General features: G+C 41.0%; 2 protein-coding genes across 2 annotated transcripts; both read right to left on the reverse strand.

Annotated features, from left to right (window-relative positions):
- Positions 1-8,339: 8,339 nt before the first annotated feature.
- LOC112570149 lies at positions 8,340-10,734 on the reverse strand. Its single transcript, XM_025248436.1, has 5 exons — positions 10,469-10,734; positions 9,909-9,962; positions 9,300-9,593; positions 8,765-8,887; positions 8,340-8,608 (listed from the first exon to the last, which is right to left on the reverse strand). The coding sequence occupies exons 1-5, from the start codon at positions 10,667-10,669 to the stop codon at positions 8,504-8,506; spliced, it is 777 nt and encodes a 258-aa protein (XP_025104221.1). The 5' UTR covers positions 10,670-10,734; the 3' UTR covers positions 8,340-8,503.
- A 1,304-nt stretch (positions 10,735-12,038) lies between these two features.
- Positions 12,039-14,748, reverse strand: LOC112570152. The gene is made up of 5 exons (XM_025248439.1): positions 14,473-14,748; positions 13,638-13,691; positions 12,953-13,219; positions 12,700-12,822; positions 12,039-12,411 (listed from the first exon to the last, which is right to left on the reverse strand). The coding sequence occupies exons 1-5, from the start codon at positions 14,665-14,667 to the stop codon at positions 12,331-12,333; spliced, it is 720 nt and encodes a 239-aa protein (XP_025104224.1). The 5' UTR covers positions 14,668-14,748; the 3' UTR covers positions 12,039-12,330.
- Between the last annotated feature and the right edge of the window lie 2,197 nt (positions 14,749-16,945).

Raw genomic sequence — 16,945 nt, forward strand, 5'->3', positions numbered from 1 at the left:
TCTATACAAATCTCTACACAAGGGCGGTAACTCTCGTGAAAAGAAAATACGGAGTTGCTGTTCTTAGTGATTTGAAACTTATTTCAAACTTCAAGCGACATCGTTTCATGGTGTGACTTCACTTCTACGTCCCCAAGTTCTACCTTGACTACACGGTATGCCTCATTCTTCTTCTGAGCACGGACAGACATGATTTATTTATTTTACTTTCTTGTTTCTGTTCTGAGAGGTTAAATGCCTTGATTTTCAGCAGTTTGTCCAACCCTCTTTAGATCTCTAAAGATGGCGACGGTTTTATTCAATATAGCCAGTACCACATAATTTTAGATAAAAATAGCGTAAAATTCAGTAATTCTACAGTAATTCTACTGAATTTCCTACTGAGTTACAATATACGTGTTTCAAAAAAGCCGCAGCAGTAAAAGTTTTCTTCTTTCATTTTAACAGAGAGAGCGGCTAAGTGAAATCCCCCTTGCTTTTAAATGTTTGCTTTTAATTTCCATGACAACTGAATCATTACAATTGTCATGTTTCAGGTCTGATAATATTACAACAGACTTCAGAAGGTCTTCTATTGTCACTAGAAACATTAGAGTTGATGAAGCTGAGGTCTTGAGCTTCATGGAAAGTTAGTCAACAGTAAGAGTAAAAGTACTTTTCCCCAAAAGACAATAAATATAATCAGTAATTCTTGGAGAGCACAAAGATATGTTTGCTATAAAGAGCGAGATGCAGGTCCCATGTACACTCATAAAGACTGAAACGAAATATATCGCTGAGGCACAAGAAAACTTAAGCAATAATGTAATACCTAAAGCAGAAAGTTCATTTTGCTCTGATTATAATGAGACAAAATGTTTACAGAATGATTTCATGCAGCATGACAGTATCTTTGGCCAAGAACTCCCAAATATAAAAATTGATCCAGCTGCACAGACAAACTTGAGGTGTGAGAATGTTCTGAAAGTGGAGATGAATTGTCAAGATTCCACTTCTTTCATTAAAATTGAACAGCAGCACACTCACATTGTGAAGATAGAATGGCCACATATGACTGAGCATAATCATATAGTAAAGACTGAGAGATCATGGCCTGGCCAGGATGCAGTTTCTCAACTTGAGAGTGATAATGAATTTTATTGGAACTGCCAAGGCGATACTTATGAAGTGAAGACACAGGATGCAAAAGGACCAGTCACTTCTGAGGTCAAGCATGAAGATCACTCTGGTCAAGGCGTTGTTTCTGCAGTAAAGTCAGAGCAGACAAAATCACACACTCAGTCCACAATAATGGAGCACTTGAAGGCACAGAGTGTATCACAGCAGGTGGAGTGGAATTGCAGAAAAAATAAAGATATATCAGCATGCATATCATCACCTGAACTTCAAGATGTGGATGTTGCTGGATGTAAAAATACACAGGTGACGGATATTGTGACTGAAAGTCCTCAGCATGAGAGAAATGTAGATTTGACAGAAGCTAGCATCAGTACTGAGTCAGAAAAACACCATCCTAGGGATATTGAATCTGAAAAGTGCAAAGTGTGTATGTCTTCATTCCATTTCTCATGCTTGCACAAAAAACACATGTCACACCACACTGGTAAAACTCAAAAGTGCAGAGTATGTAAAGCTGCTTTCAAAAGATCAGAGAGATCTCCTCAGTGCAGTTTATGTAAAGCCGCCTTCAAAACATCATCCAATTTGAAAAGTCATATGCTGGTTCGCAGTAACAAGAAATCTCACCAGTGCAGTGTGTGTAAAGCTGCATTTAAAAGATTATCAGAATTGAAAAGTCATATGCTGGTTCACAGTGATCAGAAGCCTCATAAGTGCAGTGTGTGTAAAGCTGCATTTAAAAGATTATCAGAAGTTAAAAGTCATATGGTGGTTCACAGTGATCAGAAGCCTCATAAGTGCAGTGTGTGTAAAGCTGCATTTAAAAGATTATCAGAAGTTAAAATTCATATGGTGGTTCACAGTGATCAGAAGCCTCAAAAGTGCAGTGTGTGTAAAGCTGCATTTAAAAGATTATCACATTTGAAAAGTCATATGCTGGTTCACAGTGATCAGAAGCCTCAAAAGTGCAGTGTGTGTAAAGCTGCATTTAAAAAATTATCAGAAGTTAAAAATCATATGTTTGTTCACACTGATCAGAAGCCTCAAAAGTGCAGTGTGTGTAAAGCTGCATTTAAAAGATTATCAGAATTGAAAAGTCATATGCTGGTTCACAGTGATCAGAAGCCTCAAAAGTGCAGTGTGTGTAAAGCTGCATTTAAAAGATTATCAGAATTGAAAAATCATATGCTGGTTCACAGTGATCAGAAGCCTCAAAAGTGCATTTAAAAGATCATACACTTTGAAACGACATATGCAGGTTCTTAGGGATGAGAAGCTCACCAGTGCAGGGTTTGTAAGGCTGTATTTGAAACATTATCCTATTTGAAACAACAAAGGCAAATCCACAGAAACAAGAAACCTTACCAGTGCATCATATGTAAAGCTGCCTTAAAAAAATCGGATGCTTTGAAACAACACATGCAGGTTCACATTGATAAGCCTCACAAGTGCAGTGTGTGTAACATTGCCTTCAAAAGTTTATTTCATTTGAAACAGCATATGCAGGTCCACAGAAATAACAAATCTTACCATTGAAGTGTGTGTTAATCTGCTTTTAACTTCTTTAATTGGTTTGAAAAGACACAATCTAATTCATAATTATGTTGAATCTTACCAGTGCACATGTATGTACAGCTTTTTGTAGACCTTTTTCTACTTTCAAAACACACAAGGTGAGTCACAATGATTTGAAACCTCACCAGTTTGTGAAGTTTCTAAAGTTGCTTTGAAGTCCTCACCTTCTTAGAAAATGCACATGCTTATCTACAGCGATGTGTCATGTGCATTGTGTGTAAAGCTTCTTTTAGGAGTGCATTTACTTTAAAAACACAGATGATGACCTATGATGGTGTTTACTGTTACCCGTGCATGCTAGGTAAAGCTGCTTTGAAGTTCTTATCAAGTCATCATCCTTGCAAATTTTGAAAAGCTGAATTTAGATGATCTATTTTGAAAAGAGGAAGGCTGATCCCTAGAGGTGTTAACCTTCCTAGTGCCATATTTGTAATGCAGTTAGGTCATGCAATGTCAAACAACACATTCTCATTTGTTGCTGTGTTACACCTCACCAGTGCAGTTTGTGTAAAGCTGTTTCCGGTCATTTCTTTGGCTTAAAATATGACATTGTGATTCCCTGTGATCCCAAGCCTCCTCAGTTCACTTCAAGAGACCATTTGGGAGCAGAGTATTTGGAAATGCATAAAATAAGCTACAGAGATGAGAGAGGTTAAACCTTATCTGCAGTGTGTGTAAAGCTGCTTTAAGGGACTTGTCCTCCATCAGATACAGGTATCCCCTGGCTGTAAGAAATTCAGCAATGATTAAAATTTGTAGCTGTTTAAAGTATATCATATTGACACATACAGGTATATTCAACTTTTTTGTATTATTTAATCACAGCTAATGTGCTAAAATTAAAGAATGGGAGCTGGGGTTGTGTGTGTGGGTGAGAAGAAAATAGTAATTGATGGAAAGGAAGTCAAAGAGTTAAAGGGGGCAAATAATAATTTATGTTGTAGACATTGAGGCACTCCTCTTGGTTTTCTCTTGTTGAATTTTCCTTGTATTTATTTTCTTCTTGATTGTTCTGTCTTTATTTCTTTTTCAAATTATTTGTTTTGCTGCAAAATAAAGTTCTCCTTATAACATTTGTTGAAACAGAAAGTATTACTTTTTATTTAAAGTATCTAAAACAGTGGGTTTTAGATATAGTGATTTACATTTATTGAATGGAAACTGTTTTACTGATTTTTAAAAAATGTTAATGTTTGCAGAGTAGTGCGATTGACATAGACCTAATAAAGGCAAAATGTTTTTGTATAAAATGTTTTTTGGCTTCCTGATTCTTTTTGCTTATTGCAATTGATGGCACGATAATTGCAATCTGTTTTTTTTTTTTAATGAGTTTTATTACATTGTGTAACGCTTGATATGCATATAAAGATCTTGTTCCTACTGGAGGATAAATTGCTCCAAATGACTGAATAATTTATATCTGCAAGTAAGAATTTCTTATTCTGAATTAATTGAGAAAATTTATGTTTGCAGTGTTCATAAAATGAAACATGCAGTTTTCAGCAGATACATTGTTTTGCTTTGTCTGTTTGACTTTTATGATAAAAACATGACATTCTCAGTTCTAGTTTATTAGAGCATGAATTTGCAAGCTTTCTTTTTGAGATATTTTGCAATGAATATGTTGGGCTGGTGCTCATTAAATAAAATATCAAATGCAATGTGAATGATTTTTTTTTTATTTGGGAAACGGTAATTAATAAAAACATGCTGAAGACATCTTAAGTAGTAGAAACATTTGGAAATACGGATACCACCGATGAGCCAGATTGTTGTGTGTATGTGTTTCACATCTCTTGTATATTTATTAAATTTGTTTCTTGCTGTACTTTGTCTCGCACGTCAGGACTTTTATTCGGGTGAAGAGTATGAGTGGGGGACTGGTGAGTGATGTGGCGACAAGGGCTTTGTTTATTCCGCAATGCGATGGTGGAAACTTGTGGAGGTGGTCAGGCGCGGTGTTGGGTTATTATTTGTGGAGGAGATTTGATTAGACACCTGTGATTCATCTCGAGACCTTACCAGGCCCTTCTCCTGCTCCCGTTATGTCCCCTATGGCACATCAATTTTGTGTCGGAAGGCTTAATAATCGGGAGGTTACATGCCGACAATGGGGCACTCACGACACGAGAATTGTGTTCTTTCTCTCTAACACATACACATACACATACATACACGGTCTCTCTAACACATAAACATACACGGTCTCTCTCTCGTACACTGCACCTCACACTCTGAACACGTGTACAATACAGCTGATCATCGACAAGGCCTGAACACAAGGATCTCTGTCCTGCAGACAGCTGTGATTCTGCGCTTTTGTCTGATACACTAGCATGACTAATTAATAAGAGACAGCCGACACTGTCATGCTGACGACCTCCCCCTGTTGATAACAAATATTAGATACCGAGCAACATACATAGACAATAGTATCTACCTCGCAACTTACATACACAATCCACATGAACGTTGAGATGACAGGCATCATGACTATCACGATGACAGTTGTGAAAGACAATTACGGACAAGATGGCAGATATGATCATGGAGGTATACTAGATGTCCCCATGAAACGGTCGAGACGTAGGACACCAGGTGTTATATGTCACCAACATGTGTATTGGCATTTCTCTCCTACACAATTCGTGTTCCTTTCGCTGGACAAGTCTTCACAACTAAATTTCTCCTGTCTTTTAACATGTATTTATTTAATAATGTATTTATTCTATCATTTACTGTTTATTTGAAAGCATCTACTGTCGTCATGCTATGATCTTCCCATTGCGACCGTTAGTGACGCGAAGAATGTCAAGGATGTGAAGAATGCCAAAAAATAACAACAACAACAACAAAGATTTTCTCATCGTGCAGCATTGAAGTCTGTTTCAGTGAAGTTAATTCAATTATAAACTATAAAAATATTAATAAGGAAACTGTTTATTAGCCAATTGTTAAGTAACAAACTCATAATGAAATCGTCAATAAAGTAAATTACCAATAAGAAAATGAGTCATTCAATAATTGATCTTAATTAACAGTTTCAACCTTATTTATATTAGCTATATATTCATTAACTGACTATTATCATAACTACTTATCGTAATACTTGAAATGCAGGGTCAGTCGATAATAACAGCTGGACAGAGATTCCAAATTTTCCCATGAAGCGCATTTTGTGGAGTGTTCTCTCCTCTGTATATAAAAATAAGTTTATGGGTGCAGTTTATTCATCTGTGGGTGATAGTCAGGGAAGAAAACATCAATCGAAATGTTCTCAGCTTTATATTGGCGACAGACAGTGAGAGAACAGTCGATGGATTGCAACATTTAATGTACAAGTTATTTTTTTTTTTAATTTTTATCTCTCTCGCACTTTAAAGCCATTATTTTAAATATAGAAGAATGAAACTGTCAACGGGCCGTCTTTGACTTCAGAGTATTGTCCAGAAGCGGGCAATGACTGCAGCCAGGGCCGTGCTTAGGGGCAGGCAGACGAGGCATCTGCCTAGGGCCCCGCACATTTCATTAAATAACAACCGTGGCGATCGTGGTGTCAAGGGCCCCGCACATACCCTATGCCTCGGGCCCCGCGGGGGGTAAGAACGGGCCTGCGTGTATGTGTGTGCGTGCGCGCGAGAGCGAATGGCAAAGAGAGAGATAAGTGATGGCGAATGAATTTGTAAAACGCATTTGAAGCCTACGCATAAGTTGGCCTTCACTGAAGAGAAAGACTTTGTAAATTTATTATTATTATTGTTGTTGATCAGCCACCACAACTATTTCCAATGTCCTCGCCGCACGACTTTAAAGTGTCGGTTGACGTCAGCAGCAATGACTCAGGTACGTCTAGGGTGTGCATCTGAAGTCAAACAATTAGATGTGCCGGTGATACTTAAGCCCTCCGCTAGATCTACCCCTACCCACAAAATAAAATTAAATTAAAAAAAAATCAGACGTGACTGACCGGGTATTTTTCATATCATATTACTGCTTTCGGAAAAAGATTCACTGTTGAGCGGAAATATCCGTCCGGTGGGATTAAACCTAATGTCTTCTAGGTGCATCGTTGATGATACAGTAGACGTCTTTTGTCAGCACACGTGCTGAGCGGAAATCTACTTCCGATGGAGGGCAGACAATGCAGAGGACATTGGACACGCACTCGGGGCTGCGTGACGTCAACACACGGTCACGCTCGGACGTTCTGTGTAACGAGTGCATGGATAACTATAACCATTTATATCAAAACGGTTTTCCCACTTCTTACAAGTGTACCATGTGACGTGCTTTCTTATAACTGCTTTTGTCGTCTGATGGCAATACATATTCATATGAGCAGCCCGGAGATTTCTTTTTGATGGTGTTGATATTGAGCACAGCGTTAACAAAGAGAGATTTGTGGTATTGAGTGTGGTAGTCGGTCTTTCACTACTTACCCAGTTGTTGTTTACAAGCTTACAGTTTTTAGACAAAAGAATGATGATGTGTCACATCAAAACGGGAATTTGAAAGACTTAATCGAACAGGAACAGTTTGAACACATCCTTCACTGTTGGTATAATGGGAGAGCACTGAGACCCTCACCATTTACACACTAAGGAGTTATTTCCCTTGCTAAGATGTCGAGTACTTCTACCCTTACCAAGGAAAAATGATTTAAATTATTTTGTTGTTGTTTTTGTTTTTGTTGTTATTGTTGTTATTATTATTAAAAAAAAACAACCAGAGCAAGGATATAACTGGTTGACGTAAACTGTCAGTAACGCTGTTAGTGTCCTAAAGCATCTGTACCAATGATGTGCCAATGATGTGAAGAGGACTCTTGACCTCGCAACTCAGAAGACTTATAGAGTAAGTAGTTGACGTTGACTGATCTGATGGAGTTTATGTTTCTGTTTAGGACACCCTTTCTTACTAAATGTTCGTCGGGGAATTTGTTTTAAAAAAACCGATGAGGGATTGTCACTCCTGGGGACTAACAGTTGACGCCAACTGAATACCCTTAGTGCCCCCTTCATGAATATTTATGTCGCGTGGTTTGCGTGAGCCGTTTGGCCAACTCTACGTTTCATCCCGTTAAGCACACGACAGCGCGCTCATCACGAATTTGAAAGTTGGGTTGCCCTCTCCTCTCTCCCCCTCATCTAGAAACATGAATCCTCCCATATACTTAGGTTGCACATACAGGAGGATGCTATTGCTCGAAGCTTCCACCAGCCTTTAAATGTGAGCGTTGTAAATTTGTGAAATGTTGAAGGCTTTTTGGTTGAGAGTCAAAGATGATGTGCAAAGATGGTAGTCACCACCACCATCGTTTATTACTGTACTTGTGTATCTTAGAGTTGTCAGTGATACATCAGATGTTTTTGTACCTGTTACGTGTGTGTAGTGTTCTAGATATTATTGTACCTGCTACATGCACTTCAGCTATTATGTTCCAAATATTACGAAGTTTGCTGTGTGTACAAGAGATGTAATGTAAAGGTCATAGCATCTGTTGAATGTATTTGTGTTGTTTGTAATGTTCCCCATTTTATTTTTCATGTTGCGTACAGGAGGGCTGTCCCCAGCTGCTAACCTATTCATTCAATTTCTCATTCTCAAATTTTTGTCTCAATTTAAGAAAATGTTGTAATCGTCATGCTTCTTTTTATTTTAATTCATAAGCTTATCAGAGAACACTGACACGCGGGAAAAAGGTCTTCAAGACAAAGCTGAAGACACAGTTGTATCCATGGTGTCGATGACCTGACACCAATGAGGACCAGACGCCATGTTTCCGAGGCCATCTGCTCTTTCAGAACTCTCACCAGCCTGGAGACACACTGGTCGCGATGCATCTCTTGTCTGTCAAAGTGTAAGCAGGGGTCAGCCATGGCTGGGACTGGACAGTCAAGTCGCAGGTTGTGGTCTGGAACAAAACCGTTGAAGTAGCAGGAACTTTATTTTCGTTTCGTTAAAGTCCAGCCCAACACATTCTTTATCTATCGGCATTAATGTCAAAGACATTGTATAGGTGTTCTGTGTCTGTTGTCAGACTAAACTAACAGAAGAGGAGTTGACTAACCCTGGGATTAGCAGACACCGTACATGCCCACAGGTTGGTCCTTTGGCAACTGTTGGCCTCCTTCCAGCATGATGACGTCACAAGGGGCACGTTGTAAAACCGGTAGGTCAGCCCAGAAGTCACCTGTAGCCAACAAAATAGATTTCACCAGCAATCATTTAATCACTTTTCAATAAAAATGTCCATGCGCCTTGTCATCTAAATCTGTCATTATCAACATCAGTCAGACATGTAAACTGTCAAGTCTGAATTAAAGAAGGCTGAAACGTATATTTGCCCTTGTCCATGCCGATTCGGCATCATTTTCTGCTTCATTTCTCAGTCAACATGTAGCACCAATATGACGTCAAGACACCGTGTTTTAAAGCCTTCTAACCAATCACAGCCGTGATCTCATTAACAGATGCGTGTGCGTCACAACTGACATAACAATAACCTGCTTTAATACTTACCACACCAGAAACTAACTTTACCTATAGTGAGTATCCCACATTGATAACCAACGGTTACCTGCTGTTCGTTTATCAACAGTTACCTGCTGCGTATACGTCACACGTGACGTGTCGCCCAGCACCGAGAAAACCACGTCGTTGCTTGCGTCATTGACGGCGCAGACGGCGAAGTTAAGGGCATTGAGCACCTCCCTGTCAGGATTGCTACCCAGAGCTACAGGCCTGCTGACTCCACCGGGTATCTGTCGACTGCTGACTCCACCGGGTGTCCGTCGTCTGCTGCCGCGGGTGGAGCACGTGGGGCCGCCGGTGACGATCAGGCGGTTCGCGTCTCGCAGCCACACGCGATACCACACGTCAACCGTGCAGTAGTCGTCCTAAATGACACCCCGGGTGAAGAGCGCAGGGTGGACAAATGACAAAGTTCATACCTTTGAGCAGGACTCACACACTGTAAGATCCACCTCTTTCTTGAATACCTTTAGCAGCTGATTATCTTCACTCACATCATCTCTCCCTCTTACACACACCTTCTTTTGATTTTAAATGACTTTATGGTTATCAAATCAGTCTTCATCAGTTTTCCGTTACGAAACATACAGAAAAAGCGAACTCTCATCAACTGAAAGGCGAATCTGTAGAGTATGACTGACCAGGCAGTGTAGGCAACAAGAAACAAATACAGAAAATACCTGTGGAGCTCCGACGAGACGAAGGGTGAGGTAGAGCTTTTCTCCTTCAACAACCTGCAGCAGACGTGTAGAGTAGTTTTCAGTTAACTACTAACGAGACTAAATCCTTTGAATCCTATAATGTACTTAATGGTATACGAGTGACATAACACATAATGTTTAAAATTTCTTGTAAGCACATTTAAGAGCAGCGAGATGCTAGTGAGAAAGTGTAGCTTTAGTGTTGCTGTAGAGTTGCTGAGAGAGAGAGAGAGGCCATGTCACTGGAGACAAACTGTTGAGACCATTTTAGAACATTTTACATCAGTCAGTCTTCATGACGATCTACAGGCGGTCCGGTGGCGCAACGGTTATCGCCTGTCACCGATACAGTGAAGGTTGGCTGTCCTGGGTTCGACTCTCGTCTCGGGCACGCTGTTCTTTATCTGCACGTGACATCTGTTTACAGGGCTGGGTGGCTTGCTTTAGTTGCTGGCACGGCGTAAAACACCAATTCCAATCCCTTCATAACGATCTACAAAGCGACTAAGAGAAAACTACTGGTTACACAGAAGCTGTACCTGTGACTGGGCGCTGATTATCTCCGCTAGCTGGCGTAGAGTTGTGTCCCCTTTAGCTCGGAACAGGTTGTTTATCGCCTGCACAGCAAAGACAACAGGTTGGTAGGTAGGCTCCACCGTCACATCAGTTTTACCCCCAACTAGTCCCACTCGACCACTTGCCAAAGCTGGCAGAAGACTCAGCAGCAAGAGAACGTTCATTTCTCTCTGTGTTAGATGCTGTACTGATGTCAGTAGATGATGTCGGTAGATGATGTCGGTAGACGATGGCGTTAGTCTCGCGCTCACTGTCCGTGTACAACGAGGACGCTTTATTTATAGGAGCAAGCAACTGTCTGAGACTGACGACAGCAACAAGTTTCGGGTTAGCATGAAGTGATTGTAGGACAGTCTTACTTTGCTTCTTTGACGAGTTGCATTGCTTCCCGGCACATTTATTTATTTATTTTGTTGTTGTTTTTTGTTTACATTACTTTTGACATTTTTACCAGACCTATTTCACCTTGGTAAATAAGAAGTTGTCTATGGTTGCTATTCTCACTTTGGACTGATTGAAAACTGTTATTTTGACACACAAAAAAAAACTTTAGGTAACGACTTTTCATTTCTTGGACAATAACAGTCAAATATTTTTTAAAAAGCTTTTTTTCCAAAGCTGATAGTATGGACCTGCGACACTTTTCAAAGGTTTAGTGAATTTTCACTAAGAAATTAAGCAAAGGTCTGTTATCTGTGACAACTTTTCTTAACCACTACAGCCACATGTAGAGCACCGTCCACAGACTGCAGCTCCTCCCCTTGCTTCCCCTCATTCCCTTGCATCCCCTGACCGATCGTGTCTGGACCACTCACGACCGCAGTACCTCGGGTGGAGGCTACAGCCTTGCGTCAACACAGGTGGCGTGCACCGGCGGGTTGCAGCCACTGGGGTAGCAGCATTTCATGCTAATGATTCTTGATTATTTTAAGAAAAGTTGACGTTTGGATCAGCCTGACACGACGTCAGCAAAGACCCCAAAGAAAAAAATTGACAAATCACAAATATCGTGATGTAACTATATAAATATAGAAAAGATGACAGAACTACTAATCAAGTCGACCTCGTTCATTTAGTACCAGCTGACGAAATGTTGTGATGGAACTGGTCGTCGGGAAGAACAACTGGATAGACCAAGCAGTCGCCACCTTCTCCAGGACTTCTCGTTGTCTTATTTTTGTAAATATTCTTGACCCTATGGTGTCTTCTGATACATTCTGTAATATGTATGATTTAATGTGACCAAATTTGTAAGGGCAGCTAGGGCTGAGTATTGGCATTATTGTCATAGAAACACGTCTGCCATCTGCCATCTGCCATCTGAAGGTTTTAACAAGATTCAACGTGGTCATTCGATTGTCTTCGGTATGTGAGTTCTATCGTCTGCTCTCATCCCTAAGGAGAAAATCATTTCCCAAAACTGTTTGGACAACGAGCTATATATATCTTGCTCCCTCATTCATTCACAGACAGGCAGTCAGACAGACAAACAAACAGACAATCAGACCGACACACTGACAAATGCGCAGAAAATACTGTTTTCTCTGTTTCTTTATTCATAAGGTGATAACAAGAGGATTGAGGATCAAAGCTTCCTCACAATACAAAGCTGAAGACTACAGCAGGACTGTTAACAACATCAAAAGATCAGGTTTTTCAGGGTTTATCCTCGGCCACAACTCTGGTCCAGTTAATCTTGACCTTAAGATGAAGAAAGCTGTTAAAAGTTGTAGGGTCTTCTTGTTGACTTCACTTGATTCCACTTTGCCTTAACTACAGTCTTGACAAGACCTAATGGACTTCTGGTCTCCAAGATGCCAGCCATCTAGTGGCAGGTCATCGTCGGTAAGGTGTAAGCAAGAGTCCGCCATGGCTGGTACTGGACAGTCAAATCACAAGTTGTGGTCTGAAACAGAGAGGTTCAGAAAAAAACGAGTCGTTTCGAAAATTATTTGTACAAACCACGTACTTAGAAATGTTATTTATAGATGTTATTCATAGAAGTGAAATTTTATCAGAAGGTATTATCCACTTCCAGTAACAGCTTAACTTTCATTGTATTTATAAATAAATAAAATGGTTCTCGGCGTATCTTGATACATTCAGACACTGCTATGGTTATTATCAAAGACATTGTGCAGGTGTTGCGGTCTGTTGTCAGAAGAAAACATCAGGAGGAACTGACGTCACTAACCGTGGCGTCAGAAGAAACCGCACAGGTCGAGAGGTCGGTGTCTCTGCAACTGTTGGCTTGCTTTGTACATGATGACGTCAGGAGAGGCACCTTGTAAAAGCGGTAGGTCGTCCCAGAAGTCACCTGTTGCCAACATTATATTCAAACATATTTTAGCTTGAACTCATATGGTATCGACTACATCTGGACTCATACCTGCAATAAACGCACGTTGCTTTACTTCTCCAATGTACGTGGGGATGTCTAAAGTTACCTGTTGTGTGTACGTCACACGTGACGTGTCGCCCAGCACCGACAGGGACGCACAGTTGCATCGGTCGTTGAAGGCGCAGACAGCGAAGTTGAGGGCTGCGGTCACCTCCCTGTCGGGACTGGTCCCCAGGACGATGGGGTCGCTGATGCCGCCGTCAAGCTGTCGTCTGCTGAGAGACTTGGAGCACGAGGGGCCGTCGACGATGACGAGGCGGTCGGCGCCGGTGAGCCACTCGCTGAACCACACTTCAACTTTACAGTAGTCGTCCTGAATGGTTCCCCGGGTAGATGTATGGGGCATTATTTTCATAATCATAAAGTAAGAAGCTAAAGTTCAAAGTTCATAGGCGTCAAGTCATTTGACAATAGCCCTAATGAAATATCCCATAACCCTTCAGCTTTGAAAACCTTAAAAGTCTCTGCGTTTTTTGTTTTATTTTATTTTATTTTTGTTTGTCTATAATTTCTGTAGTAATAGTAAAAATATTATCATCATCGTTTATCATCATCATTCATCATCATTATTTCTATTATCATCATACCAACCACCACTGTGACTACTGTCCTTCGCATCATACAGAAGGACGTAAATCCAATAAGTTTGTCTCTCTTTTCTTCTATCTTTCCCACTGTTTTTTCTCTCACTCCATGTGAAAGATAATCACACACCAAGTACCCAGACCTACCTGCTCATCTCCAGTCAGCCGAAGAGTGAGGTAAAATTTTTCTCCCGCAACAACCTGCAGCAGACACGCCATTAAATTTCTATTCACAAAACATTTCTGTCTTGTCACGTAGAGACCGTGTTAACACATGTCAGAAGTCTGACTTATTATTCGTTTCTAAATTTGTTTATTAATGTAATGTCACAAAACCAACTTTTGCCGTTGAGAAAAAAATAATCTTTGTGTGGTTTGGGGCGGTTGCCCTCATTTGGACCTCACAGGTAGAAACTGCCCTGGGCTCGGTACAGAACATATGGAGTAGGTTTTTCCATTTCAAACCATTATATCTATTAGCCTTGGGAAATTATCGGCATTTGTCCGAGACAGAGAACCTGACATCGCTGACGAGTGCTCACTATGAGGGACAAAGTGATATGGGACATTGAGACCAAACATTGTTTTCTTGAATCACATTTACACAGACTGGGTGAATATTAATACTTTTTTATGGAATTAAATCTTAGACTACAGGATGCTATAAAAGGTTAAGTAAAATCAGAATGGTAGCCTTTTAAGTCCGATGGTCAGTTGTTACTAGCTAAAGACAAAATAATATTTTTATTATCTAATATTTGCACGAGAAGGACCATGAGAACAGCGTGAGTATAATAACCATGCGACAACACTGATGTTATTATGTGTTCCTTTTCTATTGTTCTACTTTTGAATCGAATCGAGAGTCAGTTCTTATCTAAGATTTACTTTACCCGATGACATATTACCCGAGTTAGGACAATTTATCCATGGCTTAGTCGCCGATCACCCGGTATGCATTGCGCCCAAAGCCGTACTTTACCTGTTCGTTGGCGTCGACGATCTCCGCAAGTTGGCGTGGAGTTGTGTCCCCCTTTGCTTTGAACTGCTCATTAATTGCCTGAACAGCAAAGACCACTGGCTCATCAGTAAGTCTTAGATAAGTGTAAGCAACTCCACCTCCCAGAAACAAAGGCGCCGCCATGGCTGGCAGAAGAATCAACAACAGACCTGTCATTTCTCGTTGTGTTGGGTGTTGTCCTGATGTCAGATGGTCAATGATGGCGCTTGTCTTGGACTCAGTGTCTGTACACCACGAGGATGCTTTATTTATAGGCGCACGCCACCACCGCCTACTTACAAGATAACGGCCGTATAAGTGCCAGTAAGCATGAAGTGGTTGTACGCTAACGTCGTGAAAGTTCTTTGAACAAACAATAGGTGTGGCAGAGCGGTGGGGTTTACGGAGTGGCGACAACAAACACCCAACACTCGAACAAAAGGCAGGAACAGTCAGCAGGTGCGCAACCCTTTAATGCTTTCACTATGGACTCGGCTGCGTCGCATGTCTGTGCTCCTTCTCTCATCCGTCGTCCTTTGCTCTCGTCATTTTCTCGACGTCCTCCCTTGTTTTTTTCGTCCGGCAATACTTCTGAAGGCGGAATAAATGACATGTTCGTAAAGCCTCTGTACACACTACAGATATTTCATTACGTACGTACATACATATATACTCCTCTTTCTCGCTAGCTGTCTCTTCTTTACTCCCTTTCTAGCACAAACACAGACACTGCCCACACTGACTGGACATGACCCTCGTATTGCAAGGCTACCATAGATACCGAAAGTCAGATGCGAGCAGGAACACATGGATGCTTGCTCACCCACAGGTCTAAAGACATTCAACTAGTATTGTTCCTGACACGACAGACGGAGGAGTTCAAGAAGGCAATCGCTTCAGCCAAGAAACTATTTCTCAAATGGAACGAGTGACCCCAGAGTGCGTGAAGACAGAGGAGGGAATTGCTGGGTGGACATCAGCCACAACTTGCGAGCCCTGCACCAACTCCGCTGTGCGTAGATTATATTAGCACAGGGGTAGGTCACAACCAACACGTATCAAATAAAATAGCGACTTTGTCATAAACTTTTTCAAGAACATTGGAGTTAACGATCTCACGTTTATTAGACGGCAATAAACAACAATTTCATTACTTTTTTGTTTAAGTACATCGTATTCACGTGCAGCATTTTTTGTTGGGAGAAGGGTTGGGGATGAACGTTCACTAGGAAAGTGAGCGAGGTTGTGCTAAGTTTGGCAACTTGTCTTAGCCACTGCAACCTTGCGATGAGGACGTCCACAAAGGTGCAGGATGAGGACTGCACCCGTCTTATCGTACTTCCGGCAGTACACGGTTACCTCCAGTGCAGATGACCTTCTCGCGTCGCTACGGAGTAGGAGCCACTTGATCTTAAACGCATCAAGTGACAGAGAGTGGTAGGCGTGCAAGCCCTGAAGTTGACATAATTTTTTTAAACTCAAACATCTGGCACGAAGGAAACAACAGGTGAAGAGTGCAAAAGCTTCGTCAGGCATCCAGTCAATGAAGAAGTGGCACTGCACACGTCATCGCTTGGTTACCAGTTTAGGAGGAAAAAATAATAATCTCAGGCTTGTGCCCACGATGACTGAGATATCCGATAAAGTAATCTCTATCCTCGTATTTTCCTTTTCATCTTATTGTTTCCCTGTTATTGGAGGGGGAGAGAGACTACAACTCTCCCTGTCCTTATCAGACACTTGTCTGCCGCGTGTTTGAAAGTATCAGCACTTTGGTTACAGTAGTGCCACAAGCGACCTCTTTTAAAAAAATTTCTAGTTCCCGAGTACTACCTATTTACAACAGCTTTATCTTTACTTTCTTCTATCGTTTTGTGCATGTATTTAAGACCACATGGCGTCTTTGCAGTTGATACACATCAAAATAATGAACATAAGCGATTTTTAAAGAAAGAAGTTTCAAATCTTTATGTCAGCTTTATGAAAGAACTGTGACTACGAACAGCCAGATGTTATAGCAAAGAAAGTTCATGGCCAACAACCCATGTAGTTTTTTTTTCATCTATGATGATGGCGTTTTCTCAGCTGCCATAGACAAGTTTGGAACAAAATATTTCGAGATATGAATCGTGGCTCCGGCAAAAAGTCTTGCCTTTCAGTTCATGAAGACAAACTTAGAAAAATACACTTTGATGTCAAGACAGAAAGATCCCGACCTATATCTCTGGACTGATTACAGTCAGCAAAGACATCATCTGAACTACAGAACTACCTGAACTACAGAGCTCTGCTGCGCGTCTGGTGCTTAGAGTGTATAACGGGACCACGCCACCCCTCTCCTTGTCTACACTGGCTTCCCATCTGTTCTGGCACTCAGTACAAACTGTCCGTGCTGTGTTTTAATGTCTTTGCTGGCACGTGGCACCTGCCCTGATTATTTCTCTGAATTCTTTTC

Source organism: Pomacea canaliculata, linkage group LG8, assembly GCF_003073045.1.
Source record: "Pomacea canaliculata isolate SZHN2017 linkage group LG8, ASM307304v1, whole genome shotgun sequence".
NCBI classification, from domain to species: Eukaryota; Metazoa; Mollusca; class Gastropoda; order Architaenioglossa; family Ampullariidae; genus Pomacea; species Pomacea canaliculata.